General features: G+C 40.1%; 1 protein-coding gene across 4 annotated transcripts in view; it reads left to right on the top strand.

Moving 5' to 3' along the window:
• Positions 1–16581, top strand: part of LOC129778748 (nucleolysin TIAR) — a 1021219-nt gene that overhangs the window by 354843 nt on the left and 649795 nt on the right. For all 4 annotated transcript variants that reach the window (XM_055785883.1, XM_055785864.1, XM_055785877.1 and 1 more), the window contains one exon: positions 10039–10135. In XM_055785883.1, the coding sequence (XP_055641858.1) occupies positions 10039–10135 (97 nt within the window). The remainder of the gene's footprint in view (positions 1–10038; positions 10136–16581) is intronic.

Here is a 16581-nt window from a genome sequence, read left to right as displayed (position 1 = left end):
ATACAATCTGCAGGCATCTATCTATCGCATGAACCTCTAAAAAATGATATTTTTAAGAATTTACTATTTTTAAAAAATCGGGAAACGTTTCAAACCGCATTTTGTTTTTCAAACGGCCACCATTTTGTCAAAAAAGATGTTTTTGACTTGTCCGAGGTTCATGCGATAGCGGCATCTTTACTGATTCAGAATCTGTTCGATTTTTTTGTTTCAGATAACCAGAAAGGCTGGAATCGTGTACGCCATGGCACCACTTTTTTTTTGAACCCCCTCACTTCATCAGCTCTTAACTATCCTAGTTGTTTTTTCTCCGTTCAATTTTTATTTTTATGTTAAATGATAGATGAACAAATAATGATATAATAGATAGTAAAGATATTCTTTGTTTTATTTTTACGGAGCTCGAAAGAACGTCCGAAATTCGTGTCTCTACACTGGAATATATCCTTAAGACGATTTAATTTAAAAAAATGAACCCTGGTGGTGAAAAAACTAAATAAAGGGTGTGTCACATCAAATTGCATCACGGAAAAAACGCTGTAGAAATTCGCCCAGTAGACCGATCCTTTTGAAAATTTTAGACAGTAAAATAGAAACTATTAAACAACTTTTGGCATTTTCTTTTTATTCATACTTCGAGCCCAAGCCCGTATGCTTGCACCTTCCTCTTTACCCCGTCCATAAGGTTCTGTACAACGTCAGGTTGTAATTTTTCTTTGAACAGAAATCCATTTTCTCTTGAAGTCCGCCTCCGATTTGACAACTTTTGGGTTCTTCCGGAGGGCCTGCTTCATAATCGCCCAATATTTCTCTATTGGGCGAAGCTCCGGCGCGTTGGGCGGGTTCATTTCCTTTGGCACGAAGGTGACCCCGTTGGCTTCGTACCACTCCAACACGTCCTTTGAATAGTGGCACGAAGCGAGATCCGGCCAGAAGATGGTCGGGCCCTCGTGCTGCTTCAATAGTGGTAGTAAGCGCTTCTGTAGGCACTCCTTAAAGGTAAACCTGCCCGTTTACCGTGCCGGTCATAACGAAGGGGGCGCTCCGCTTTCCGCAAGAGCAGATCGCTTGCCACACCATGTACTTTTTGGCAAACTTGGATAGTTTCTGCTTGCGAATCTCCTCCGGAACGCTGAATTTGTCCTCTGCGGAGAAGAACAACAGGCCTGGCAGCTGACGAAAGTCCGCTTTGACGTAGGTTTCGTCGTCCATTACCAGGCAATGCGGCTTCGTCAGCATTTCGGTGTACAGCCGGTGTACTTCCGGGCTCGCGTCTTCCCCACCATGTTTTGCCTTTCGACGCGGTTGGGATCCTTCTGAACCTTGTATGTACGCAGGCCCTCCCGCTGCTTGGTCCGCTGGACGAATGAACTTGACAAATTCACCTTATTGGCGACTTCCCGGACCGAACTTCTCGGATCACGTCTAAACGGCTTAACTACGCGCTTGTGATATTTTTCACTGACGGAGCATCCATTTTTGCCGTTCTTCACCTTCCGGTCGATGGTTAGGTTCTCGAAGTATCGTTTTAGTACTCTGCTGACCGTAGATTGGACGATTCCCAGTATTTTACCGATGTCCCGATGTGACAACTCCGGATTCTCGAAATGAGTGCACAGGATTAATTCACGACGCTCTTTTTCGTTCGACGACAGTTTTCCAAATTTACGAAAAATTGACAGTGAAGCATGGCCAACGTGATCTATACACTCTTATCTGATTATAAGCGAAAGATGAAGATATAATTCCTAAAAATTAAATTTCTACAGCGTTTTTTCCGTGATGCAATTTGATGTGACACACCCTTTATGTAAGATTTTATTGAATTGTAACTGAATTATAATGAAATATTTTCTTAGCTTAAAGCTAACTCCACGATTTTTTTTTGTTTTTGAGAAGTTCGAAATTCAGTGCAGACGTGGCACAACATTGATTTTTAAGGTTTATCGTGTCCGTCGTATGAAGGAACGCAACATTTTTACTCAATACACCATTGTCAATCATTAACATCATTTGGCTCGTTTTCATGAGAATAAAAATGATTTTTTACGTTGACTATTAACTATGGTCGAGAATTAGGTTTACCATTAAGAGCTTTAACAGCTACAACAAACTGTAGAGTGGGATGAACGCGGTTGTTCAGCTCGGGAGCAAACAAAGGAGCTTGCAACTGTCCAAGAAATTTATGCTATCATTTTGTGGGTTTTTACTTGATTACCTTAGAACAAGCAAAACAATATCAAGAGGATATTCTAAGAATCTCTTCAACAAACTGAATGGAAAATATTCCAAGCAAAGACTTAATAATCAAGACGAAAAAAGGATGGGATACATAGAGTGTTGATTCGTTGGCAAAATTGTATTGAACTTAAAGGAGAAAAATACTATACAGCATGAACCAAGGCTAAATATAAATTCAAATACCCTAGTGTAGACTATGAGAGACTAGCGTAGATCCACACTTTTTTCTCAGCGTTCGTCCGCATCTTATCACGATAACTCTTTAAGCATATTCGCTAGCAGCTTGGCACACCTCTTTGTACAATCTGCGACAGATTCAGCCATGAGATTCAGATTTCTCAACAACCTAGCTTTCCTGTTCAACGATCACCCCTAAACTGTAGCGATTAGAGTCAGCCCGACCGGTCCGAGCATAACGGGTGCGTCATAAGACGCGTCGAGACGTTTTTTGACGTGGGACTACGTCTAACCGGAATATATGGAGGGTAAAATGAAAACCTAAACACAGAACATGCAGGAAAAAATGAAAGATTTCGAATGCTTATAGCTCGAACATTTCGTACTGGATAGGAGAGATGTTTGCATCACTTGATAGGGAATATTTCTACGCATCTATCGCAACTAACAAAATGTTGTTTTTCATTAGATAAACAATTGAATAACTGTAAAATATTAGGCGTTATCTAAACGCCCTAACTGCATCGTTTTGATTGGTCCGATTTACGGTTTCCCTAACACAGCCATCAAAACCAAGCAGCCTTGGGGAAATCGGCATTGCAAATACATGAAAGTAGGGGGACTTTTGTTCTCATCGAAAAATGTTCCCTAACACAGACTTTAAAACCAAGCAGCGAAATCTGCATTGCAAACACACGAAAGAGCCTAGAGGCGAGTGAACTGAAAAGTTTAAACACTCTTAAAGCCAAAAAGAAGAAAAAGAACACACGAAAGTAGGGGGAGCTTTTGTTCCCACCGAAATGTGTTCCCTAATAGAGATTTCTAAACCAAGGTGCCTGGAGAAATCGGTATTTCAAATTCATGCAAGTCGGGGGTATTTTTGTTCCGACTGGAATGTGTTTCCCTAACACAGACTTCAAATCCATGAAGCGTGGGGAAATCGACATTGCGAATTCATACAAATCGGGGGTATTTTTGTTCCGATTAAATGTGTTTCCCTAACACAGACTTAAAAACCGAGGTTTCTGGGGAAATCGGCTCTGCAAATAAATGCAAACTGCGAGTACTTTTGTCCTCGCTTGCCTTTGTGCAGAGTGGAATATGTCTGTCCTAACATGATCTTCTAAACTTAGGAACCTGGGAAAATCGTGCAGCCACTAGAAGCGAATGAACTTCCCAGTTTCAAGCAAATTCGAAATTCGAGAAGTATGTACACTTTTGGGATGTAAACTTCAGAGGGAAAAGTAAAATAAAATAATCGTTTGATAATTTTTTTTTGTCTTTATTGGAAAGATTTTCAGCCTTAGGCTGGTTCATCAAACGTTTGATAATTCTTCCGTACATATATTTTGTTCTAGTCATCATACCAAACGTAAAAGGTCCGTAATTAAATTTACTTGTAACGAAGAACAATCAATCACAATAAATGAATTGACTTTACACGGCATTTGTTCATTTTTTTCACTCACAGAGCAAATATATTGAACTCAATTGAATTTGGAAACTGTTTCATTCAATCAAGAATTTAATCAATACAAACGAATGATTGCTAAGCTAAGGTAGTTCCACGTGAACCTTGCGGTTATATCATAGATATAACCCACTCATTTTTTTTTATCAAATTCTTTATTGCTATTTTTCAAGTCCATACAATGTGTGCTTGAGGGGTAAATAGACAGATGGTGGCCCTTCATCTTCAATCTTCCTCAAGATTCCCGGAACTCTCGGAAACCTCATGGATGATGCGGGATTTGGGTTGTTGGGCCGTGATAGTTTTCCAACCATTTTTGTACACCTACAATCCAGGGTGGCCTTTACGTAATGGCACGAAGCTAGGTTCGGCCAGAACACTATATCTTCGTGTAGACTTCCGTATTGACTGCCATACCCTGCACTCGTCTGTACGTAGAGGTTGATATACTAGCGATTGAAATAACCGTCCACACCAACACCTTGGACCCAGATTTGGCTTTTCTGGCATATCTAACCCTATTGGGTGTAGTGTCCAACTCGCTTTCGGTACTTCCCCAGGATTTCCTGCAGCTGTTTCTCTGTGTCGGTCTGGATGTTCGCTTGAAACGTTTCTCGCACTTCGTCTTCAGGATTCTGACTACCGTGTTCTGCGACGTGTCAAACTTCTTGGCATGTTTCCTGGTGCTGGCGCCAATTTTGATCTTGGCGGAAATTTTCAATGTTGATGGTCCGGTGTTTTTTTTTAATGTCCATTGGAGGGTCGTAAAGTCGTGTAACCACTTCATGAATCGTGGATTTCTTGTGGCCCTCCGTTGTAAAGAATCGCAGTATATTCAAACAGAATGCTGTCCAAGCCGAAAGATGCGCTTTCGGAGAAAACTCTGTTCCGCGACCTTCGTCGTAGACAAACGAAAACACAGTCAGCAAGAACAACGTCCACAAAAAGGAGAACAAAACAACACACAGCTCTAGCGCTATCAGTTTTCTTCCAGTTCATCGAATCAGCGGTGAGTTTTCTCATTTTTACTCCAGAAATGTTGATTCTCAAACGGCACCTCAAAAATTCTAATTTTTCGTCACAGCTGGGACCACTTTCGACAGTTTTTAGCCAGCAGTAGGAACAAGAGCTAGTACGACATCTCCTCGACCTAGATTCTATGGAAAGTCGTTGAAGGAAGTCAGAAACTTGGCTTTCGAACCGGCAAAAAAACGAACTGAAGCATTCGTTCTATAAACCAACTTAGATGGCTCAGATGGTTGACTTAGCGGTTTTTAAAACGTAATCCATATCTGTCATTCCGGAAGTCGGAAGTTATTTTAGACATGATAAAATGAGAAAAATTACAAGTCCCTTAACCCTCTACAGCGCAAGCCCGCCTTTAGACGGGTTTCGCGGATTCTCTTTTCAAATTATTCAGATATTATTTTCAATGTTAATGTTTACCCCCACTAGACTAGACAATTCTCGTTCAAGATTTTTCAACCACTTGTAAATAATATGTTTCTCTGTTACGATACATGCCAAATTTGGTTTTATTTGCTTGATTAATTCTCGAGTAATGCAGAAATTTGTGTTTCAATAGTATGGCAGCCCCCAAAACCCCCAAAATCGAGTTTTCGCATAATCACCAAAGCCTTTATCTGTGTTTTTTGAAAAAAATACTTGGGAATGTTCAATTTACAAGATAAATATTAGATGTGCAATGTAAGAAGCTGGTCATATTAGTGATTTACGTAGAATTTAAAGGAATGGCGAAAGGTATTCTATTGACGGAAGAGGGGCGGAAAATAATAAAGATATTCAGTGAAAAAAACATTTCTAATCGCTAGATCGTAACAAAAATTGGTCGATCTGAGAAAGTGGTACGGAATTTCTTTAAATAGTGCCTGAAATATGGGATATAACGACCAACAAATGGGAACACCAAAGTTACTTTGCGTCTTAAAGGTCGAATAAGTCACGAAGCAACCAAGAAACGATGTTCTGCTCATAACTTAAGGCAGAATCGGTTGTTCCAGTAACGAAGAGGCATATTGCGCGCATCTCGAACGAGTCACCAAACATAATGTGGAAGAAACTTCAAGGGAAGCCGAAACTGACCGCCACCCATAACTAGAACCATCTCATTTTCGCCCGGCAATACATGGAATGGAAACTGGAATGGAGAAATGTTGTATTTTCCGGCGAAAAAGTTCAATTTGGATGACCCGGACTGTTACAGTTGCTATTGGTACAATTTAAGTCGACGGAATGTCGGGAGATCGAAGCGAAACTTTGGGGGCGGAATTTTGACAGTGTGGAGAGCCGTTTCCTATCACAGCAAACTTCCCATTTGTTTCATTTTCACCCGAATGAACTCTTCAATTATTGGAGGACGTTTTGATTGGCCATATTGAGAATACCGCTACCGAGGATGTCGTTTTTTCAGCAGGATTATGCATAGATCCACATTTCCAAGCAATCGAAGGCATGGTTTGCCGAGAAGGACATTCCGCTTCTTGAATGACCTGCTGGCACATAGAGAACCTATGGATAATCTTGGCCGAGATGGTTTATGCAAACGGATGACAATTTGACAACATTTCCAGTCTCGAGGCAGTAATCCAGGAATGTTGGGCTATAATCAATATAGCACCACTTTAATAGCTGTCTGACTCGATGCCAAATCGAGTGATCCGAAATGGAGGTGGACATACTAAATATTAGCTACCGATTGGACTCGAAATATGCCGTACAAATTTTCTTTTATTGAAATTTTAGGATGCGGCTAAACGAATGTCTACCCTGATTCCACATATTTGAATTACTTAGAAAACAAAAAGTGAATGTATACATTTTTTTTAGAATTAATTCGATGAAAATAAACGATAATCGTCTTTTATGAGCAAAACTGTACAAAGAATTCACTTATTTTTAAAAATATTCAGGAAAAATAGGGTGCGGCTAAACGAATGTCTACCACTGTATCCGCTACATATCCCACAGTAAGAAATTTTTTCGCGAATACGGTTGATTTCTCAAACTTGTGGAGTTGGCCGGTTTTGCATCTAGGCGACACAATCGAATTTCCATATTATTTCTTATGTTTAGAATAACTAGATATAAAGGAAAGATTTTCAGTGATAAAATCGAGAGTGATATAAACGAGACGTTACTGTTATTGAATAAAATTAGCTTAAATCTGTTGATAGGAAAAAAAACTGCTTTGGGGACAGGTATGTTGTTTTCAAAATAAGTTAAGCCTCGTATTGACTGCAGTTGAAAGCAAGTTAAGGAACAAGTTTACTTCGCGTGACTATGAAAATAACATGAAATAAAATAAAAATGCTAACAAATAGTATCGTACTCCGAAATACGGTTCATCTTCGTTTTTTCCCCCAAACCAAGTGCCTCCCTATCCTTATTTTCGCTAATTCCGCATGTTCCATCCCACATTTATTGGGTACCGCCGGTTGTATGACACTACTGCATTCGAGTCCTTTCCCCGGTTCTCGCTGCTTTGCCGAACATTTTTCCTCTTCAGCAATTCGATTTATTATTGTCAAGAGAGAGTGAGCGAGCGAGCGGGGGGAAATTCGTATTCAGTGAGCTATCGATATGCAACCACATTTTATTTTCATCTTCTTATTCACATTCAATCTACAATATCTATTTGAATGGTGAACGGGAAGAAGTGACGATTTTCCTCTCATGTGCGCTCGATCCAATCTAAAGTCGCAGCCCCTTTCCATTTTCCCAAGCCCAAGCGGTTGGAAATTTGTGTAGCAAACGTTTTTAGGGGGAGTGTGGTTCCTGTGGCCAAAATTTTTCTCAGAGGTTGGGAAAGGGATCACGGTACTGAATGGCTGTCTGGAGAATCTACTACATCTCCCCCACCCCAATACCATTTTAGCTTCCCAACGAGACACCCGGAACATCACACATTGACAGCGAACACACTCTCATATACACACACACGCTTCCAGAATACGTATTTTCAATAAGTCGAACCGCAGAAAAAGGAAATTGGATGATTTTTCGTCCCGTGTCTCCGATTGGGAGTGGAATGCAAGACCTCCCCACCCCCTCGTCCATTCGCGCTTTTCAAGAAATTCCAAAGTGTTGCTGTGGGTCCAACTGTATTTGAATACGAAGTGCGCGAGATAAATTTCGAGCTAGTCTAGTTAAAGGTGTCTCAATTTAGGTCTCACCTTCTTCCTTGCCAATCGATTGATTTTTGCACTGCCGCGTCAGATCTCGTTGTCGTTGTCTCGGAGGTGACTGTTTTCCAATTGGAGGAAGTTTTTGAAATTTAGTGCGCTGCGAGTGTTTGCGACTCTGTCAGCTGTGGAATTGATTCTCGAAGAACGATAGATAGCCGATTGCGGCGGATTGCTGCAAAACGCGTTCGCAACGAGATGTACGATCGAATTAAATGATAAGCAAATTGAACTGTCGTATCGTTTTCGTAGCATTCGTTTCGTTTCGTTTCGTTTCTTGCGGATGCGGTGGTTTCGGATAATTTGACGCATTTCTGGATGAGTTCGAATGAGGTGAACACGTTTTGGCGCATCCCTAACACACAGAGAGCACAGAGAATAATTCAAAATTCCAGCAGATCAAGTTTTCAATTTTAAATTGGAAAGTTTTATGGCAAAATCTACGTGACATCGTTGAGGGTAAATTGCTTCCCCCATTGAATGCTTGACATCCTGCAGGGAGAGAGAAAAATGCCACACAATCGGGCGAGAAGCAGACTTGGAACCGAGACGAGCGCATATGCCGTGTCAAGCTTCTCTAGATGTGTATCGTTGCCACCCATTCGAAAGTTCGCCCCGTGGGAATGAATCGTTCTCTCTCTCTCTCTCTCTCTCTCTCTCTCTCTGTCTGTCTCTTTCTGTGCTCGAGAAACAGGAAGCTGACTCTAGAAGAAACAAACCCGGAATTCAGCCTAAAACTTCCGCTAAAACAACGCCTCCCCGTCGCCACTGCAGGAAATAATAATAAAAGACTTTCAAATAGTTTAAATATTTAATCAGTTTTTCTTTTCATTCTCCGCCCGCCGTCATCACTCGTCGTCCTGTTGGACACACACTCCTAACCGAATAATAGATTAAATTTAACGATTTTTTGTCTTCTCGTGTCCTGGACTCCACAGACTTTAGGTTTTTTTTTGTTGCTTTTATTGCTGCCGATGTTGGCTTTTTGCGACCGAAGGAGAAAAAAAAAGTATACAATGATGACAGTCCGAATAAGATAACGATTTCGGTGGAACATTTTCTTCCACGATGGACCATCCTTCTCGCAAACATTCATCTGTTTGAGGAGGAGCAGCAGTCTGGTGGGAGCAAAAAATGAAGTCCAAAAGTCCTAATTAATTACAGTCATGGGAAGCATTTAGCTGAATTATTTAGATCAATTAAGAGCCGATGCAAAAGACTTTGGCCTTTCGCCGCCGAGTTCGGCGCACTCCGACGAGGGCAGAGCAGACCATCCTGCTCATAAATTAAATTATACACAGCTGAATCCCGCGTTTTCAGGGAGGAGAAAGACCGGAAACCGGATGATCGGGATTTTTTTCTTTTCTTTTTTTTCCCTATTTCTGCCTTCAGGTGGAATCATCAAAACAGCAGCAGCAGCAGCAACGGAGAAGAAAGAAAATTCTGCACGCCAAAAGAATCTGCTGAAAAGGTGAAAAAAGGAAGGATAAATCACTCTGCGAACCTTATCAGTTTTTCTTTTTTCCTGAATGAATAATAAATTGTGATGAATTCCGGGATGCTTTCATACATATTGCGGAAAGGGCATATGCGTTCTCCAGATTGAATACTTCGGGTCGAAAATATGCGTCCTAATTTTTTTTTGCGCTTTGTTCTTCGGCTAACCCCCCGACGGGGAGACGGAGGAGAGTGTTATTTAAGAGTTGCGGCAAAAGCAGAGTAGGCTATTTTTCAGAACATGAAGTCGAAACCCGGGGCTCCTTGGATGCAATGATTGGATTAAAGAGGCCTACTTTGACTTTCCGAGTATGGTACGGTTGATTTTCCCTTACGCTTGTCAGGAATTATCCCGAGGGGCTCCACGATGTGGAATATTTCGATCGAACCAATTTCCATTCCATTCTCGTCTCATCCGTGTTTTTTTTCTCCCCCACTTTTTTCTTACAGGAAACCAAACCGTTGACCTGGCAAACGGTGGCGACTGCACCGTCGATGGGAATTACTTCGAACGGACTGCCGATGGTTTCGAAGGTGGACACAAGCAGTAAGTAATCCCAACAACCGCAAGTTCCGCATAGCTTCTGCCGGGGAAACGTATCTACAAATCTCCCCTGACGCCTCGAAGAATGTTTTCTGACACATCCATATTTGCGGCTCACTATTCTGCTCCGGGAAGCGATGGAAAGGCCCGCTTTTCGCTTTGATGTGTCCCATTCAATTGGATGCTGCGCTGGCTTTTCTGTTGCATCATTCTTGCTTATATTTTTAATACTTTCTCTTCGGGCTACTGCACTTGTTTTTCATGCAGACCCCTCCCTGCCACACACGAAGCCGAGGTTGTTGTGCGAGAATAGAGCATCGGCATAAGTCCCCGACTCATACGTGAGCATCTCCGTAGGATGAAGGATGAAAAAAAAAAGTCCGCAATGGGCTCCCTTTCCTATCGCAGTCTCACCCACACACCATCCAATAGCCGGAAGAGGCAAACGAGGAGGAAAAAAAACAGCAGCGCGCACAGGCATCACATTAATTATTCTCTTTCTCAATAAACGTGTCAATTTCGGGAGCATACAAAAAGAATTTGAAATTTCTCGCAATCAAATATTCACGTTCTATCCCCGGTGTGTGTAGCAGCAGCTGCCGGCGTTTGAGCCATTTTCATGCGCGCATGCAGTGATGTTGGGGGCGGAAGGGGGGCGATTGATTTTCTTTCGAACACTATTTTTCAGGCTTGTGATCCAATGCTTGACCGAGGAATGGCAAAAACAAAATGGCCATGGAGTATCGATTCTTCGGACCGTCGAAAATGCCTCACGTGATTGGCGATTCTAATGTATGGCCCACTTTTTGGCAGACTAACGAAGAGATACGCGTTCGACGCGTGAATGTCATCTAATGACAATTTTAATAGTATTCAAGAAGTTCGTGCGATGATTTAAAGATGGTACCACTTTCGATGAATCCATCTGATACGTGTCAAAATTTTATGACAATTTTATTTCAAGTGAACTTCGGATACTGTAGAGGAATGAGCTGAAATTTGAGAATTAACCCATAGTTTGCATGGTTTTGTCGATTGGGGCGCCTCGGAAGTCAAAGTCAACTGTAGATAATCCAAAAAAAAAAACACGCAAAACACGGTATTAATCAGGTTTTCTTAAATCGTTGTTGAAAAGTGCACACAAAGATTACCACTAGTAAAACCATCCTACGAACTAGACCCTTTTAGACTTTTAAGCGGTAATTTACTCTCGATGCAGACAGTGAGTCTACGGATGCATTGGAAACTTGACATGAACCCCGGAATACTCCGTGGTAATTTTCATTTTCAACGCTACTTTGGCCGCAGCTGAGAACAGAGATGCCACATCTTGAGCTTGAGCTTGAGCTTGGGTAGACTGTGCAATTCGTAGTTGCTCTCCGTGATTGACCTGAACCAACCAAATTGCACAAAGAACACACAGAATGTCGCTTGGGACTAGCAAATCATTCTCGTTGTGCAATTTCCGGTGATTCAAGCTTTAAATGGTCAATAACGACGCCGGCCACGTCCTTACAGTCACCAGGGGAAGGGAAGGAATGTTAGTATGATATTCACCGCCCGAAGGCCAGAAGGGTCGCCTCTATAGCGTGGTTCCCTAGCGTTTATCAAGGAAACGATAGTTGTTAGTGGGAGGAGGTACAAATCAGGATTCACTGAGGTAAGTGATGTGATTATGTGAACGCGAGCCAGCAACAATTCGACGAAGCGAAAATCCGAAAATCTTATGTGTCACGGCACGCGATATTATTATATTAAATATTCTACCATTCATCTCACGTGCTTTTATCAAATTCAATCGCTACGTTGTAGAGTTAACTCTGGGAAACCTGAGAAGGTAACCGAGAAAACTCATATGAAATCAATAAGATATTCATTGCACGTATTTTTTTCTGATCTCCAAATGCTACAGTTGAAAGTTATTTTCGGGAACCTAAAAAGGTAACCGAGAGAACTATTCCGTTATCCATCGAGCGTACTCTATCAAACTGCAATTGCGATGGTGGCGGAAACCCTGAGAAGGTAATCGAGAAAACTCCTGTGAAACCAATAAGATCGGATTATTCATCGCGCATATTATTTAGTGATCTCCAATTGCTACGGCGGAGAGTAATCTTTGGGAAATCTGAGAAGGTAACCGAGAGAACTCCACAAACACCAATCAAAGCGGCGATATATTCTATACAAACTACACAAATTAAAAAACACACATTAACTGGAAACATTCTACATGAAAAAAAACACACACAAACGAATTTTGTATGCATTGAGGTATTCAAAAAAGAAACTTCTAAAATCGCACGTTATGATCAACGACGGAATAAGTCTGGAATCTACTATTCATTATGAAACTTTAGAATATGTTACTGAACCGACATAATTTTCCATTGACAGATTTTTGTAGGAAATTTAATCGATTCAACATGCGAAAAACATTCTCTATAGTTCTTCCATAGCAAGACAAGAAGTTGATGCACGAAATACACAAATACCATATCATAAAATTATATATAAAATATAATCTGGAAGACATATTACATAAACTGTAGCACACTATCACAATGTAACCTGAATCTGATATACAGATCATGAAAACTGAAAACTGAACCTGATACTTGTTCATTGAAACTATGAATCTAACACTTGAAGTTAATAATTAATTAATTGTGTTCCAGTACTATTGTAGAAGGCAGCTTAAATAGAAAAAAATAATAGTGTCAAAACAGCGCGCAAACTTAAACTAACACGAGTCAAATTGCTCCGAGAGAGTATAAAAAGAGGAAGAAATAGAGAAAGAAAGACAACTAAGCTCGATATTGTGGTTCACTAACACAACTTCCCCCGTGCCTCGCAACAGGGAAAAACAAAAATATGGAAGTTCCCGTCGAAACATCGAAACTTTTCCAATCGCAAAAACACATTCAAAGATTGTTTCTAACTGGAAAAAATCGTTCCGACTGGTTGAGAAATAAAATTCTTCCGTAAAAAGCACCAATGGTAGTGTGCCGCAACACAATTTATTCCTCACACTCACGCACACAACCGCGCAGAGAAATTGCACTTGGCGCTAACCTGAAAATAGACTATATAATATACATATAAAATACCCACCCACCCACAGATCCGCTTAGAAATGATACGGTAAAATGTATGATATGCGTGAGGTAAGGTAAAAGTTAGAAAAAAACTTAGCTTATGCTGTTCTTAGCCAAACCGTGACAGCGATTCCTTCTTTTTTTATTTGTTTTATTAAATCGTTTATTTTTACAGGCTCAGTTACATAAGTTTAAAGGAGCCAAACTCCCTTCTGTATTGTTACAAGTATATATAAACATTTTTCATTAATTCTAGTGTTAATGAAGTAGAGAACCGATTACTCGCGGTTTGCTCGAGTTTAGAAGGGCGACATTTTTTTCAGGAAAAGGAAGGGATATAAGGATATGTTGACAATGTTCACACTCACATTCGCACTCACATTCATCCTACTCAATTCTTAAGCCTATCTTATATCTAATACGTATTTACATTTCACCTTATTCTATTGTTAGTAAGAAGGGATTTGCTTTCTCGCGAAGGAAAAGGAAAAGGAAAATATAGGGATATAAGGACAATCACACACGAAGATCGATAACTTTTAGGAAGACATATATTTGGGATATGTAATCAAGGTCTAACCGAGCCAACACATCTCTCACCGGCACATTGGGCTGTCTTCCTCTGGCCCGAAGAGAGTTTTCTAAATTCGATCTGGCAACAAGATACACCTCTCACGACCAAACAACGTGTTCGATGTCGTGGTAACCTTGGCCACAAGCACAGATATTGCCATCGGCAAGATTAAAACGAAAGAGTAGCGCGTCTAACGAACAGTGATTGGACATGAGTCGAGAGAAGGTGCGAATAAAGTCCCGACTTAAGTCGAAGTCCCGACTTTTGAACCATGGTTTGAGGCTAACCTTAGGGATAATCGAGTGAAGCCACCGACCCAATTCATCTTCGTTCCACTTACGTTGCCAGTTAGCGATGATATTTTTACGGACTAAAGAATAAAATTCATTGAAGGCGATTTGACGCTGATAAATATCGCCTTCAATTGCACCTACCTTTGCCAATGAGTCAGCCCTCTCATTACCCGGAATTGAGCAATGTGAAGGGACCCAGACAAAGGTAATGACATAACAGCGTCTGGTTAAAGCACTCAAAATTTCACGTATTCTCTCAAGGAAGTACGGCGAGTGCTTTTCCGGCCTCACTGAACGGATAGCTTCGACAGAGCTAAGACTATCCGTTACAATGTAATAGTGTTCAACAGGTCGTGAGACGACGCTGTCCAGCGCCCAGTGTATTGCTGTCAATTCAGCAATATACACAGAGCAAGGATTCTGAAGACTGTGGGAGGTGCTAAAAAATTCGTTGAACACTCCAAATCCTGTGGACTCATTCATAGAGGACCCATCAGTAAAGTACATATTATCACAATTGATACGCCCATACTTTGCATTGAAGATCGTAGGAACGATCCCCGATCGATGATAATCTGGAATTCCATGGATTTTCTCCTTCATGAACAGATCAAAATGTACAGAGGAATTGATGTAGTCAGGGAAACAAACACGGTTGGGAATATACGAAGAAGGATCAACCTGCATGGAGATGAATTCATGATATGAAGTCATGAATCCAGAATGAAAATTTAGCCCGATCAGCTGCTCAAAATTTCCGATCACCAATGGGTAGCGATTCCTTCTTGTGGTGATACATTCACATCGGCATACATACTTCGAGCTCGTTATTCTAAATAAAAACTTGGAGGCACAAAAGCATTCTCCTTAACAAATCTGAATCAATCAGATACAGCCACGCATTATGAAACTCTTTAATTATTGCACACACACGACGGAGGGAGAAATAATACATCGCGTAACCGAGTTTGTCGATGAAGAAAACAATGCAAGAATGAGAGCGCGACGATGAAGAGCACACCGATCAGAGAGAATTCTCACCAACAAACGCGAGCGGAAAAGATGGCTTCCTCCAATTATGCCACTTTTTTATTTCTATTTTTACGATTTCTTCATGAAATTGAGCTAAACTACACTGGTTTCCAAATCAGTTGGGCAGATACTGCATTGTTCACCTGTTTCACAAATACTATAGCTGGTTAACGATGAAAAACGCGAGCACTCAAAGATCACATCACGGAGCGAAAAAGCATACGTCTGCACTCGTACGTTGCTCAACCCGAACTCTCCTGAGAACGGAGATGCCACATCTATGGAAAAAAATCGGTAGTTGAAAGGAGTTGATTGATTTTTATGGAAACACGGATCCAATGGCAAAATGTACCAAAGGAGAATGGAAGTGAAAAGTACCCCCAAACCGAATCTTATATAAGGTACCATATAAGAAATTTTGGTCATTTTTCTGAACCCCTGTGTGGTTCACCACAGAATATATGGTGAAAAACGTACTTTCAATTTATTTTCACGTCATTCTCAATAGTTTCAAGAGCTAATTTTTGGAAAAAACCGCTGACAAAAAAGTTATTTAAAAAATTAAAATTCATTTTTCTCAAAAACGTATTTTCTTAAATTCCCAAAACTGTATACATGAATAGCCCTTACAACTTCTAACAAGTCCTCCATACATCGAAATATGGGCACTTTTACAGGGAAAAAGTTTTTCGAACAACAACTTTTTCATGTTTTCTTTGAAAAAAATACAACTAATCCTGATTTTGTTTAAAGTCAAGATAGCGATATAATGCATTCGACAAAGTTTTAGATCTTATTACAATATGAACTTTTGTCGAAGACGTTAACATTCTATCTGTTATAGTTTTTGGAATATAAGTCATTTTTGTATGAAGACTCCTGAAAAAACTAATGTTTTGCTCGTAACATATTTGTGTGTAAATTCTCACGTTTGACATGTTCTTGACATGTTTCTAAATAGAGAAAAGTTAGTAGAATATTTAAAATGCGATAATTTATACATAAAAATGTAATAAGGAAATAACTTAGGTTTTCATTAACAATTATCAAAGAATTTTTTGGAAAAAAATTCATTGTAAAAAAAATTCTGAAAATTAAAATTCATTTTTCTCGAAAACATATGCTCTTAAAATTCTGAAAAAAATAGATATAGATAGCCCTTAGAATTTTCAACAAGTTTTCCATACATCGGACGATGGACATTTACATGGAATAAGTTTTTCGAATAACAACTTTTTCATGTTTTTCTTTGAAAAAATACTATTAATGTTCAATTCGTAACATTTTTATGTATAAATTATCGCAATTTACATGCTCTGCTAACTTTTCTCTATTTAGAAACATGTCAAGAACATGTCGAACGTGAGAATTTACACACAAAAATGTTACGAGCAAAACATTATTTTTTTCAGGAGTCTTCATGCAAAAATGACTTATATTCCAAAAACTATAGAA

The sequence above is a fragment of the Toxorhynchites rutilus genome, chromosome 1 (assembly GCF_029784135.1).
Source record: "Toxorhynchites rutilus septentrionalis strain SRP chromosome 1, ASM2978413v1, whole genome shotgun sequence".
Classification (NCBI taxonomy): domain Eukaryota; kingdom Metazoa; phylum Arthropoda; class Insecta; order Diptera; family Culicidae; genus Toxorhynchites; species Toxorhynchites rutilus.
The sequence above is the reverse complement of the archived record's forward strand: the minus strand, read 5'-3'. Positions and strand labels throughout refer to the sequence as shown.